Below are 14,537 nucleotides of genomic sequence, written 5' to 3'. Positions count from 1 at the left end.
AAACAATAGTTCTAACTCTGTCTAGACAACCCAAGCGTGTAGGTGTCCTTACCACGTCCTAGTACAGATAGTAAAAAATACTAAGCCATGTTGATGAGATAGATAGTTCATTAAATCAGTCCACAGAAGTTCCACAAATAGTTGCCCTGTCAGAAATTGCAGTATTATTTATCGTCATTAAATGTTTTTGTTGATCTTGTGTCCAAAGATGAGATACATGTAATGCCTTAGTTAAGCTTACAGTTTTATGGGTCTGTAAATGCAGGTGAATCATGGGGCACAGAAGGGTTCACAGCATAACAATTTAATTTCATCAGAACAATTGATAAGTTATAAGTTCGTTGTTTCAGTTTGTTACATTTCCTTCTTGTCTGTTCATTTTGGTAAAGACAGTAAATAATTGGTTAAAACCAAAACAAGGCAGAGGTGTGGCATCAGTGATAAATATCCATCCTCTTCCTCATCCCATGCATGTGACTGAACTTGCTGGGTACTGCTGCTGTTGATGTTACTTTGAGGTTATTCTGCTTTTGCATCATTGCTGTTTGTGGTGCTGTGCCTCCTGCTTCTTTGCCCAATTTCAAGTTCTTAAATCTAGTGAAAGAAGCACAGTAATTGTCTGTCACTGAATCTTTGCATCCTCTCAGCTTCAGATATCAGTGTTTTGTGGTGTAATATGGTGGTCTACAACTAGTGAAAGGCTCAGTCTTCAGAGATTTGATTTAATTTATGTAAATACGTTACAGCTTTTTTTTAATGTAGCCCTTGAGACTAAGTTGGCAAATAATTTATTTTCTTAATGAGAGTTGTTGAACCAATGAGGGCACAGATAATCTTATTATACCATCCAGACCTCGTGTTACATTTGTCGAGATTTTAGAGAAGTCATGTGTAATACTTTCCTGTGGGTCAAGTCTGCTTATGTTACAGTTGCACAAGGTCAGACCTTAATTTATCTAGCAACTGCGTGTTTAATTTTAGAAGTATCACAGGACCCATCAGCTTGCAGGGCACCATTCCTGGCTGTTCAAAAAGCAGGCCCCAAAGTAACAGTGGCAAGATAATGGGTTGCAAAGGTGAGAATATGTGGTATGCTCGCCAATTAGACTAACAGAGAAAGAGCTTAAAACTGTAGTATTTAATAGACTGAGTCCAAATTTAGATTGCTATTAATTATTTTACTGCGATGAATAACCTCTTTGCATGCCTAAGGGCCCTCTATTTATAGAAAGCAAAGCTAGGATTGTCTAGTTTATTTTAAGGATAAGAAATTAGAATAACATTAGCACTCGCATAACTTTTAACTTTATACCTATGTGTTTAGAAGTGATGACTGCTTTCCAAGGAAAAATGGAACTTCCATGATTAGCAAGTAGGTCAGATTTATTTCTATGAAAAAACAGTAACTTAAGAGAGCAAACCCTTTTATTTTTTAAGGAAGCCAGCGAGAAGTATATCTAGTTTTTCAGGCATAAATGGAAAAAATATCAGACTACTCAGTGTTATTTAAGGAAAATATTTTTGGTAATACAAAAAGCAAAAGTTGTTTAGAGTAAGCATTTGCAGTTGTTTTTTGTGATCTAGTGCCTGGTTCTGGAAATTGCAAAGCTTCCATACGTGAATGGAAGATCTTGCTGCTGAGATTTTTAGCTTTTTCATTGCCACATCACGTAGTGCAGCGGGGATGTCTCTGCTGCTGCTCAGTGTACCAGCCACACTGTTATATTCCACTGTGATCCTAGTGGAACATCCACTCCTCAGTCGGAACTTGTCACCTCAACACAGTATATTACCAGCAATGATATCGTAAGTCAGGATCTCGCAGCGTGTATAGACCCATAGCAGTGTGTTCAGAACTTCTGCTGTGATGAGCTCTTTGCCTTATACTTACTCTACCTTGTCACAGCCGCTTGGTACCTTACTAACTTTCTTGTTTTATATTTTTTGTGGGATAAGATAATTTGAAAGCAGTGCACACAACAATTCTGAAACACTGCTCATCTGAGACCTTTCTGGTTAAACCTGTGTTCAAGCAGAGCTTAATGTTGCCTGTGGCATAATCCATCTGGGGAATACAGCACTGCAGGAGATGACTGACCAAACAAGTATGGAAGTTACATGACGAGAGGAAAAAACGTTTCCATAATGACCTGTAAGCTGATTTCTTCCTCTAATCTTTTGGAGAGAAAGAGGAGGTAGAAAGGCAATACATGTTTTTCCAGAAATAAAAGGATTTTTTTTACAAAACAGCTATACTGCAAGGTGTTCTGTACACTTGCCTCTCTCCTTGGAATCAGTAACATTGGAGGGTATTGATCACCTCACAGGACTAGACCATATAGATACTGTAATATACCAAACCAGCCTCTTTTTCAGACACTTTTCCATGTGTGGGTCTAAGTCTTTTTGGTTCAGGCTCTAGGGCAGATATAATACAATGGGCTGTAACATAATTTTCAGTCTCAATTCTCCTAAGGACAGCAACTTCAGTAGGGATTGTGGGGCACAAGTGTCCATCCATGTGGATCTTACTGGGTGACCATGATTCATTAAAAGTATGCTTCAAGAGTTTCAGCAGTGTCATGAAGTCTTCAAACGGAGGGTTTTCAAAATGTAAGGTGTGAAGAAAGGGGAGGTAGCTTCTCTTTGCCTTTAAGCTGTTGTGGAGGAAGCAAGAGATAATGAATGTTATGTGGTTTTCCGTAAGGAATTATCTTACATAAATTAACTGGTTAGTCTCATTAGGAGCACTGTCCTAATGGATACGTACTTCCCTTTTAGCTGATGACGAGAAGAGGTTGTAGATGTGTTTATTGATCTGCAAGGCAAAGAGGGATTTTATCTTTGCTATCTAAAAGGTTTGTCAGAATGATGGAAGCTTTAAGAATTAGAAAAATATTTATAAAAATGTGAAAATAAATGCACAACAGAACTTGACTTAGAATTCTCCTGCCTGTTGGTGAAGTTCATTGCCAAAAAGGGATGAGGAAGAGAGGCTCAGTTTCATGGCCTTACTGATTATGAGAATTTTACATTCTGGTTAGTAAGAAACTTGTGATAGCATTCCCCAAAAAAAACGATGTTCAGCTGCGTTGTTTTGTGTAGCATGTTAAAGTTGCTATGGTTTGTATTACACCTTGGAAGTTTGGCATGGGATACCTTCCTTTTGAATAAAGCAAATTACATTAAAACTAAACAAACATCCTGCCCAACAGGATGGCAGTCAGTCAGTAGTCTCAGTAATTTCAGAAGCCTTTTTCGCATGAGAAGTTCTGCCTAAACTTCAGTATGCCAGAAGATAACTTTGAGAACTTTTCAGAGTTAGTATGATGTGAAGTAGATTTAACATTAGGTAATATGTGAAACATTCTGATACATGTGCCTGCATTGTGCTGACAAGTTCACCAGTCAAACTGATGTGTGAAATCTTCTTTTGCACTGTTATGGTGAAGCCTTGGTTAGAGACACCAAAGGAGGGAGCAGAGAACCCTTCAGAGAATCATTGTCTTTTCTGAACAACATAAAGGTCTATTCTTCTAAGCCCCAAAATAAAATGTGTCCATGAATATTTATTGTTACTTGTGGAAGGTTTTTGCAGACAGAAGTGTCAGTCAAGACCAAAATTGTATTATTTTTTCCTTCAAAGAAAGTGGGATGGAAGTCGAGATTTTTTCCACTTTCCTTCAGATAGTCCATCTTTGCAGTTAAAAACCTGGGCCATGCAAGGGGTTGGAAGCTGCATTACGTGGAATCTGAATCCAGGAGCCCCTTAACTTCTGGCTCAGCCCTTACTAATTTAATTTTGGTTTGCAAGCTTTACTGTAATACTCTAAGTAGTAAAGTATTTGTGGGTGGGATTATATTTGCTGTAGTACTTTGATTGGCTTACTATTTGCAGGAACAATGCAGTAATTAGTCTAAAAAGGAAACTGGTTAGCACTTTACCTTGAAGATAATTTTCAGAAAATGGCCTTCTCTAATTGCAATGTTCCTTCTCTAATTGCAAAATTACCCTTATTCTGTCAGAAACATACAACAGATGCTTAATATAATTGTTTAGTATGTGTGCAACAATTTGGCAATGATAAGTGTTCTGTGGGATAGGCACAGTGCATGTAAACTGTGGGAGTAGTAGTTTAAAACTTAAAAATAATTCAACATCTGGTGTTCTCTGCCTGATTAAAGGACAAACTAAGATTGAATCCACTAAGATTGAATAAAACAGAAAAATTGGCAAAACCTTAAACCCAGTAGTAAAAACCTAGGTAGCTGCAGCCAGGCATGTTTGAAGTCAATAATTCTCAAACAATTTGAGTGCATTTCTTTTTTCTGTCTATAATTTTTAAATGTATATGTGTTTGTGTTTGTGTTCATGAATTTGTGAATGCTTGTGTTTGACAGGAATCATTTCTGAGGTGATAACTGTGTTTACTATTCGTTATTCATGCTCCTGTAGACAACATATATTCACTGGCTTGATGACCACAGGTTTCAAAGAGGAAAAGTTCCTTTTTATGGTTCACAAATTTTCCAGTATTTGTCTGTAGATGATAAATGCAGTGTGTGAACAATAAAGAGAGCTTTTCCTAAATGGCATGTCTAGTGCTACATGTTTCCAGGGTTCAGCATCTTTAGATGGGAATTTTAACATTTTAAAATAGAATCCTAGAATGGTTTGGATTGGAAGGAACCTTAAAGATCACCTGGTTCTACCCCCTGCTGCCATGGGCAGGGGCACTTGCCACTAGACCGGGGAATAAACTCAGAAAAACATTATTAAATTAAAAGACATTTATGGAAACACCTGATTTTATTACAAAAAGTACCTTAAGCAAGATATGATCCTTAGCAGTATATTTTTGTGTGTATCTCAAAATAGCTCATCATTGTAGCTCACCATAGAAAATGATGGATGAAAGAGAAGATTTGGTTGAAGATCTGCTCACTGAGTATGCCATACAGCTTAGCATCCAAGAATCGAATGGGGCCAAACCACCAGTGTCTTCCAGCTGTAATGACAGGTACTGTCCATTCAATATGTTAGAGATTATGCCATATTTTAAAGAACGTTTTGAGACATTAGTATTTAGTCCAAACTAGAACACCAATGAAAACAGCACAGGGGTGTTCCAGTGGGGGTTCATACATGACTTCAGTATTATGGTTAAGAGTGGTTCCTGTAATTAGGAAATGTAGGGCTTAGCTGGGCTACGTGGCATGATGAGAGCTTTGGGAAGTGATACTTACTTGGCTAAACTAATACTTTGCTTTTCAGGCCATTTACCTTCTTATGAAAAGTGTATCAAATAAAGCTAAACTTTGTCTTAATAGTTCTTCAGCAATAATTCCATAAATACATTTTGTAGATTGTTCTTTCTAAAATGGAAGGATGTAGAACTGTAAGTCATGGGGGACTGTTAACATTTCCCCATTTCCTGTGGGCTCTCATGGAGGTCTGGGTCCTCATTGGGCTGTTGTAGGACTGGAGTCTCCCTTTTCACTGAAAGCTCTCCACGGAGCCACTGGGTTATTTGGCTGCTTTTTTATTAAATCTGATCTATTTTTTTAATATGCTCTTACCACCAGAATAGCTCAAAGAGCTAGCAGGCACCAATAATTAAATCCCATCTCATGGAGGTTTAAATGGTATTGTTAAAATTCTTACAGCTCTTTTCCAGGGAAGATGGTACCATTTTTCCACTGAGATCATCAAACTCTCCTGCATTAGTGAATATTAACATTCTGACACTGTCACCTTCTTGTTTGCTGTCTTAAGGTTTCTGAATCTGATGGGATCATTTTTGTAGTGTGGGGCAAATACAGCTTTTAGTCCATGTCAGAATTCTTCACCAAATTAGGAATTTTATCACGTCAGTCCTCCGCAGGAATTGTGCACTTGAGCAGTTTAGGTACTCTGAAGGACCACAGAACAAGTTTAACATGGGAGGCCACAAGACTAATCAAGTTTGTAGTTGATATATTCAAAGGAAAGTTGGCTGAGATGAGAACCTAATGGGAAATACTGAACAAATATTAGAATGCATCTACTTTTTCTTTATATTTTCTATTTTCTGCTTTTTTTTTGGATAGTTTTGTACCACCTAGTGAGGAAAATAGGAAAATTGTAACATCCATAAAGCAAGGTAAAAACCCTAAACCAAAATAGTCCCTTTGCAAAAATAAGCTTTCTGTATATTATTTTCCCAATTGCATCTCATTTATCTGTTGGATTTTTTAAGGTGAAGTATTTGGGCTCCAAGAACTAGTGAAACAGAAATATGCTTTGGATGAAGCTGATGAAAGAGGGTGGTTTCCACTGCATGAGGCTGCAGTTCAGCCTATTCAGCAAATACTTGAAACCATTCTAGATGGTGAGTAAAGTGAAAATATCCCACAATATAAGGGAAGCACCAAAGAATCATAGAGCAATAAATAGCCATGCATGACAACAGGTTAGAACTTCTCAATAAACAAAGTATGATCAAATCCTCCATGGAGCATCTTGCTTATATTGTTTAAGTACTTGGGCAAATTTTCTTTTGGGGAAAGTTGCATTAATTTGCATCAACAGAGAACTTGGACTGTTTTTAATGTTTTGTTCAGAAACCTACAGAACAAAATTACTGTTCAGTATTCAGTATGTTTGTCAGTACTAGTTAGGTTAAGTTAAACATAATTACAAGTAATTTTCATAAAGACTTAACATTTAAGGATTTCTAGTATATGTGTATGTGTTAACAGCCTTGTGCTTTAGTTTTATCTTACCTTTTCTCACTTTCTTACTCTAGCATCTTATAAAGCAATGTGGGAATACAAAACATGTGATGGAGAAACACCATTAACTTTGGCAGCAAAAGCTGGCTTTGTGGAGAATGTCCGAACGTTGTTGGAAAAGGGTGTTTGGCCCAATACCACAAATGACAAAGGAGAAACTCCACTTCTTATTGGTAATTGTCTCTTCTCCCTGGGTTTAATCAGAGCGAATGGCAGCACTTCCCATCTGCCAAGTACTCACCCTAGAACTCCTGTGGGATTGTGTGGTTTAGATGCTGGTCATCATTTTACATGAAACTAAGCACTAACAACCAGCACTTGGTGAAATGTACCCAGCATTCAGCACTCATTGTGCTTTATGTGATGACTGAGCTCACCTTAGATGCCCTTTGTGCTTTATGTGATCATTGAGCTCACCTTAGATGCCCTTTACGCTTTAAGTGATTTCTGAGCTGCTCCTAAGAAAACAGGACCTATTTTTTTTGTAAAGGAACCTTATCTCTACCTTCAGGTGCTATAAAACCTTTACCAACCTTTGGTCCTGTTTGACCTTCCTAAGGTACAAGTACAGTGTAAGAATAAGCAGATGCATTAGCCTAAATGTATTTTTGTGGAGATCTGGAGGTTATTGGAGATTTTTGTTTTATCAGGTGATTTCTTCCAGAGTAGGCAAGTGTTTTCAATTTCAGAATCTTCCACGTCACTTCCCTCCCCTCTTTCACTGAAAATAAGTTTCAGCTGCATTTCTAAATAATACCTCAATTCAAAGAAAGAGAATTCCTTTGGAAGTTTTTATACTATTGGTAGACTTAAATGAGCTTTACTATACAAGAGTAATTTAGCTATATTAGCTTCTAATTTCTCCTGAAGAGAATCAATCTACAAAATTAATACAATATTAGAAAATACAATCTATAATACAATTACCAGTAAACTCATTCTCCAAATTTTTGTTGACTTGTCAGATGCAATTACTGTATTAACATTTTAAGGCCCAGAGGCATTTCTAGAAGGTTCCTCTGCAATGTCTTGCTTTAGAATCATAGAACCATAGAATTAGGGTTGGAAAGGACCTTAAGATCATCTAGTTCCAACCCCCCTGCTATGGGCAGGGACACCTCACACTAAACCATCTCACCCAAGGCTCTCTCCAACCTGGCCTTGAACACCGCCAGGGATGGAGCATTCTCAACTTCCCTGGGCAACCTGTTCCAGTGCCTCACCACCCTAACAGGAAAGAATTTCCTCATTATATCCAATCTAAACTTCCCCTGTTTAAGTTTTAACCCGTTACCCCTTGTCCTGTCACTACAGTCCCTAATGAAGAGTCCCTCCCCAGCATCCTTATAGGCCCCCTTCAGATACTGGAAGGCTGCTATGAGGTCTCCACGCAGCCTTCTCTTCTCCAGGCTGAACAGCCCCAACTTTCTCAGCCTATCTTCATACAGGAGGTGCTCCAGTCCCCTGCTCATCCTCGTGGCCCTCCTCTGGACTTGTTCAAACAGTTCCATGTCCTTTTTATGTTGAGGACACCAGAACTGCACACAATACTCCAGGTGAGGTCTCACAAGAGCAGAGTAGAGGGGCAGGATCACCTCCTTCGACCTGCTGGTCACGCTCCTTTTGATGCAGCCCAGGATGTGGTTGGCTTTCTGGGCTGTGAGCGCACACTGAAGCCGGCTCATGTTCATTTTCCCATCGACCAGCACCCTCAAGTCTTTCTCTGCAGGGATGTTCTGAATCTCTTCTCTGCCCAACCTGTAGCTGTGCCTGGGATTGCTCCGACCCAGGTGTAGGACCTTGCACTTGGCACTTAACTTTGTGTTATTTTTAGGAACTGTTAAACTATGAAACTTCAAAGCTATTTGTAGCCTTTGTTTTTAATGAATGCTGCAAGGAGTTACCTAGAACTAATGAAAAGGGTCTTTGCCCCCTGTAATGACAGTTTATTTTCCTAGATATTTCTCTATACAAACTTATGAAAGTGAGGTTTGTCAGTTAGGTGTTGCTTATGTGATGCTTCTTATGGTTTTGTGTCACTTAGCACTGAAAATGTGGATGTAGATATTGCTGTGCATCATACATTTCAAACTTGTCTAGTGGACCAGGTACTTGACTTTTAATAGGGGATGCTCATTTTTTAGTTACTCCTTTTAATTTTAAATCACTGGACCAAAGGGCTCTTTAGTAAAAAGGTAACTGCAGAAGAAGTTTCTGTCTACTGGGATGATTTCTACTTCCAGGTACATTTGGTAATACTCTACTTCAAAGCAATTGTGGATAACTACAAAGAGTGTTGCCTCTTTGAAACCTTCTTAACTATATAATGGCACATTCACAAGAGTTAAACTTGTTAAGCCTATGATGCTTACCTCTCTTGGCTGCCCACCAGTCAGTGGAGAGATCTCTTATTCAGAAGTAAAATTAGAGTCTCACTCAGGATCACTATTTTATATGTAAATAATTTTGCAGGTGTAGTTACCCTTGAAAACCATGGAACCTAAAAGGACAGAACATGGCCTCTAAGTATGACAGATATCAACTGTACTTTGACTGACAACACCCACTGAGTACATTAGAATTAGAGTTACTAGATGACAAAGCCGCAAGCAGATTTTTTTGGGGACACTGTAATGTTTACACCAATGTTAGAAGTAAGAACAGTATTCAAATATGTTATTTTCATTGTTGCTTTCCTTTGATACACCTGCTTCTGCTTTCTCAGAATCAAAGTGGCGCTGCTTTTGCCCTCCGTGCTCCCAACTGACATATTTTCCAGCTTCTGTTGGTTTACCTTGATTTCCTGGGCAGCTGACATTACCACTAACTTACCGGTAAATTGGATTCCTAGATTTCTAGGACTGGGAATCTTTTTAATTTCCTCATATCAGTACAAAAGGAAAAGCCTTTCTGAACTTAATAGATGTCTTTCACTTTTAAGGTAAAATACCTGAAAATGTATTATTTTCTTCCTTTTAAAAATATCTTCAAGCTGTAAGAGGGGGCTCTTTTGAAATGGTGTCCACTCTGATTAAGCACAACTGTAGTATCCACCAGCCATGTGTGAAACGTTGGTCAGCAATGCATGAAGCTGCAAAACAGGGACGCAAAGACATTGTTGCTCTTCTTCTGAAGAATGGCGGAAATGTGAACCTTAAGGATGGATATGGAGTAACACCATTAGGCGTAGCTGCTGAATGCGGTCACTGTGATGTGCTGGAGCATCTTATTCATAAAGGTATGTATTTTATTCGTAAAGATATGCACGGGCATATGTCTTACCTGGTTGCTGGGGTGTTTTAGCATGATCATGGAAAAGGAAGGAGAGAGTAGTGATGAATGAGAAGATTGGTTTCTTGGAAGGAAATGAAGCATATGTGAGAGTTCCTGCTAGCCTGGAGTGATGTTTGCATGTTTCCATAACACATACGAGAGGAGTGGCAGAGTTGATACCAATCCGTTTCAGTCAAGGAGGACCTTACTGCTGCTATACATGCCCCTCTTGCCATTCTTTCTTTCTCTTTACTCTTGTCATTCCCTTCCTTCCCTCTCTCCCTCTCGCTTCCTCCCTCCCCTGTGCAGAATTATATTAGTATTAATTAATGAAATTAAGTATTTTTGAAATATGCCAGAATTTTGGAAATCCTCAGTTGTAACACATGTTCAAAGCAGACCTCTCTCAGGTGAGCATTTGAACTTGTCTGTGTACATCCCTTGTTTTAGCCTTTTGAGTTTTAAATTTGCCACAAGAAATATTTCTTGTTTTGGTAGCATTTTAATTTAAATACATCTGAAAATGAAGAGGAAAGTACTCTGGGATTATTCATATGATGATCTGCAAATCATTTTGAACATAATTATATCCTCTCAAGGTGGAGATGTTCAGGCCTTAGCAGATGATGGTGCGTCGATACTTTTTGAAGCAGCCGGAGGAGGTAATCCAGACTGCATAGCCCTTCTTTTGGAATATGGAGGAAGTGGCAATGTGCCTACTAAGGCAGGACTGCTTCCCATACACAAAGCAGCTTATGAGGGGCATTACCTGTGAGTATGAGCTTGACCTTCACATTTTCTTTAAGATTCAATGTGGCAGAAGGTCACATTGAAGAATGGTAAACTTGCAAATGTTATAAACTTGCATTTATATTTCAGAAACGCCTACGGTAGCATTAGTTTGAAATAACTTTCAAGCCATTTTTTAACATAAACAAAGCAAAATGCAAAACATACTCCTTAGATCTGAGTGAAAACCACTAAAACAACTTAAACCCAAGGTCCTGTTTGATAGTGTTCAAAACTGGTGTTTCTGTGTTTGCATATTCCTGCTTAAAGTGTCTAGCTGGTAATTTAGCATATAGCTGAATCAGGGTCATTCTTGTTATTCAGGAAACCGATGCCTAACTAGTTCTTCTCGCTGTTTTTTAGGGCCCTGAAGTATCTCATTCCGGTCACATCCCAAACTGCAATCCAAAAAAGTGGAATAAGCCCTGTTCACTCAGCAGCAGATGGCCAGAACTCACAGTGTTTAGAGCTCCTCATTGAACATGGTTTTGATGTCAATACTCTCTTGGCTGAACACATTTCAGATAGTTACGATGACAAAAGGAAAACTGCACTTTATTTTGCTGTTTCTAACAATGACATTCTTTGCACTGAAATACTGCTCAAAGCGGGGGCAAATCCAAACAAGGATCCTTTAAACTGTCTTCTTGTGGCAGTGAGAGCTGGCAACCATGAAACTGTAAGGCTGCTTCTATCTTATGGAGCAAATGTCAACTGCTACTTTATGTTGGTTAATGATACACATTTCCCCAGTGCCATTCAGTATGCTTTGAATGATGAGGTGATGCTGAGGCTGTTGCTCAATCATGGATATAATGTGGAGATGTGTTTTGACTGTATGCATCAAGATATCTTTGGAAATTCTTTTGTGTGGTCAACTCCAGAGGAAGAGATTCTCCCTGGGTGGACTTCTTCTGTAATAAAGGATAATCCAGTAAATACATAACTTTCTTCCTTCTCTTCACTTTGCTCTTTCCATAAGCCATCTTTAAATATTCCAGATTACTGTGCAGAATTAAGATTAACATACTGGCAAAATCCTTTTTTAAAACACCCTTAAAATAAAAGAACCATTTACATTTCCTACTCTGAGATAGAGAAAATTATGTTCATAGGTTGGTTTTAGATTGGGGTTCTTATATTAGAGCTTTAGGAAGGATGTTTTAAGAAATTTTGAGGCAGGGTTCTGGAATTTCTGTTCCTATCCTAAACCAGTGGTGTGGATGTATTTCCAAAGAGGTATTGCTGTTGAACAAAACAAGGCTGCAAATTATAGCAATGTTATAGTAATTATTGGCCTTCAGGACTGTCCAGATGAATTAAGGCATCACAAAGGTTAAGGATGGAAGAAAATTACTTTTGAAGTAATGTACCGAGACATCGGTTTATGACTGTTAAATGCCATTGCTAATACTTTGTTTAAATTAGCTTGTGTAATTGCTTGAAAATGTGTAATTTTGGCATTCTGCACAGATTTTTAACTTACGACTTATGTTCTTCCTTTCAGTTCTGTGACTTTATTGCTGTTCCTTGGTTGAAACATCTAGCAGGAAAAGTGGTTCGTGTTTTCATAGACTACATGGATTATGTTCCTCTATGCACAAAAATTAAGTTTGTCTTGGAAACACAGAAAGAGTGGACAGAGATACGTCAAATATTGGGTAAATATATAACTTCCAGTTAATAATGTTCTATTATGGGAGAATTTTAATTGCTGAAGTAGGGTCACATTCATCCAAAGTGTTTTAGCAGTCCAAATATGTACTAGCCAAGAACTAGGTTGTGCCTGTCATCCAGTTCTTGAGACAGATTGCCACTGCTCATAAATTAGCTATTCAGTCTGGAATATGGCAAACATGCATCTGCAGGAATTAATCTCACAAGGAATGTCACAGTTGTGTGGGAAGCCTTTTTAGTTAAACCGGATTACTGAGGTACTTCTCAAACACCTTATTAACCCATGTGACACTAGTCATTGCACAGCTATGGGGCACAACTCTTTTTATTGAGGATTATTGCTTGCACTTCCATCCTCTGTGCTCCCTCGGTCTCTCAAGTCCATTAATCATTGAAGAATTATTGTAAGAGCATGGTTTAGGCTATGTTCAAGGTGATAGGTGATGTTAATGAGTATTCCATTACAGCCTCTGTACCATCATTTCCTAATTCTGATTTACATGATAGACATCTAGAGTTGTCATTGCTAATAACATGATTGAATAATATTTCTTATGTATGCTTTAATTTTGGATTTCTACATGTTAGCCTGCACCTTCCACTATTGGTGGCACCAGAGATAAGTTATACCCACTTTAACTTAAAGAAATCTTTTGAAGAATGTATTAAATGTTCTTTCTGTTTGCATTAATTTTGACCTCTTTTTCTTTTTAATTTTAAATAGAATTTTATTTAACTTAAGATTGTAAAAAATATTTAGGTTTAAGACTGGTACCCTGTATTTAATTTTGCTTCAGTATTTTACATTGGCATGCAGAGGAACTCCTTTTTGTTAGTGTCACAGGAACATCCAGATACTTTGGTAGTCTTAACTACTGATATTCCAAGTATGGTGAAAGTTTTTGTTATGCTTAGGAAGGCTAAATTAGACTGAGTGCTCTGACTGAGGTAAATTCTGGTAAGAAGTATTTGTTTAGAAGACTCAGCAGGCCTGAGCATGAGAAGGTCTGGCCCTGCTGCTTTAATGATGAAATGGATGGTGCCATGAGTGCACCAGAGACAGTGCAGTGTACATATTTCCAAAAGTGAGACATTTCCCAAAGTGAGACAATAATGCTAAGCAGTTAGCTGACAGAGGAAGTTTGGTTGATCTCAGCTTCGTGTATCATCACAATTCTGAAGTGACAAGAATTGTATTTGGTAGTGGTAAAATCGTAATGCCCCAAGATACTAGGTTGTGCTACTGATTTTACTAGAGCATGTTTTGAGATTGCTAACTGGCTTAAAATCCCTGTTAATGGCATTGATATTCCCACCATTTCTTTATCACTTTTTTAGACAATCCTCGCCCACTGAAACATCTCTGTCGCCTGAAAATACGTAAGCTCTTGGGGTTAAAGAGACTGCAGCAACTGTCATCCATGAAGAAGTTTCCACTTCCACCAATTCTCAAGAACTATATCCTATATAAAGAATATGATCTGTATGGAAAAGGGATATATTTAGAATAGTTTGTAAAAATAACTGCACACAGTCTGTAATTTGACTCATTTCCTCACTTTTTTTTTACTGGCTAAAGAGCTGTTTGTGTTTCATATTCATTTACAACATTCTTATACTTGTTGTGAATAGTTCTTTCATGGGAACAAATTTTTCTTCAGAACTAGTATATTAAAGGTCATGTTTTAGCACAACATTGTGCTACCCAAATATAAACTAAAATCAGAATAAGGATGCTCTAATAATTATGTAGAACAGTACCCTCTAAATGGGAATTCAGAGGAATAAAGGATGAAAGGATAAAAGAAGAATTTTCATGATGGACTTCCCAATGAAGATGATAAATACAACTGATGCTCTCACCTTGTGGCACTAGTTTATTTATAAAAGAAAATAAAGGTCTAATTTAGCTTGGCAAAGAAAATTAAACCACTGAATGCAGGTCTTTGCCATGTAGTTGGCCCAAAATGTAGCACGTTTTGTACTTTGAAGATCATGGTCCTATTATAAAATTCTCCAAACAC

At 38.0% G+C, this 14,537-nt stretch overlaps 1 protein-coding gene across 4 annotated transcripts; it reads left to right on the top strand.

Moving 5' to 3' along the window:
- Positions 1 to 687: 687 nt before the first annotated feature.
- Positions 688 to 14,537, top strand: ASB15 (ankyrin repeat and SOCS box containing 15). Of its 4 annotated transcripts, none has more exons than XM_057415771.1 (10): positions 688 to 1,076; positions 4,880 to 5,021; positions 6,091 to 6,143; positions 6,240 to 6,371; positions 6,789 to 6,947; positions 9,767 to 10,012; positions 10,647 to 10,818; positions 11,200 to 11,770; positions 12,344 to 12,497; positions 13,852 to 14,537. In XM_057415771.1, the coding sequence occupies exons 2-10, from the start codon at positions 4,906 to 4,908 to the stop codon at positions 14,022 to 14,024; spliced, it is 1,776 nt and encodes a 591-aa protein (XP_057271754.1). In that variant the 5' UTR covers positions 688 to 1,076; positions 4,880 to 4,905; the 3' UTR covers positions 14,025 to 14,537. The 4 variants fall into 4 exon arrangements, with proteins under 4 accessions (XP_057271754.1, XP_057271756.1, XP_057271755.1 ...); XM_057415773.1 differs by lacking the exon at positions 688 to 1,076 and adding an exon at positions 1,949 to 2,152; XM_057415772.1 differs by lacking the exon at positions 688 to 1,076 and having other exon boundaries at positions 3,974 to 5,021.

The sequence above is a fragment of the Pezoporus wallicus genome, unplaced genomic scaffold, assembly GCF_028554395.1.
Source record: "Pezoporus wallicus isolate ANWC-B61680 ecotype Strahan unplaced genomic scaffold, APGP_CSIRO_Pwel_v1 contig_6966, whole genome shotgun sequence".
In the NCBI taxonomy this organism is placed as follows: Eukaryota; Metazoa; Chordata; class Aves; order Psittaciformes; family Psittacidae; genus Pezoporus; species Pezoporus wallicus.
This window is presented reverse-complemented; position numbering and strand designations above follow the sequence as displayed.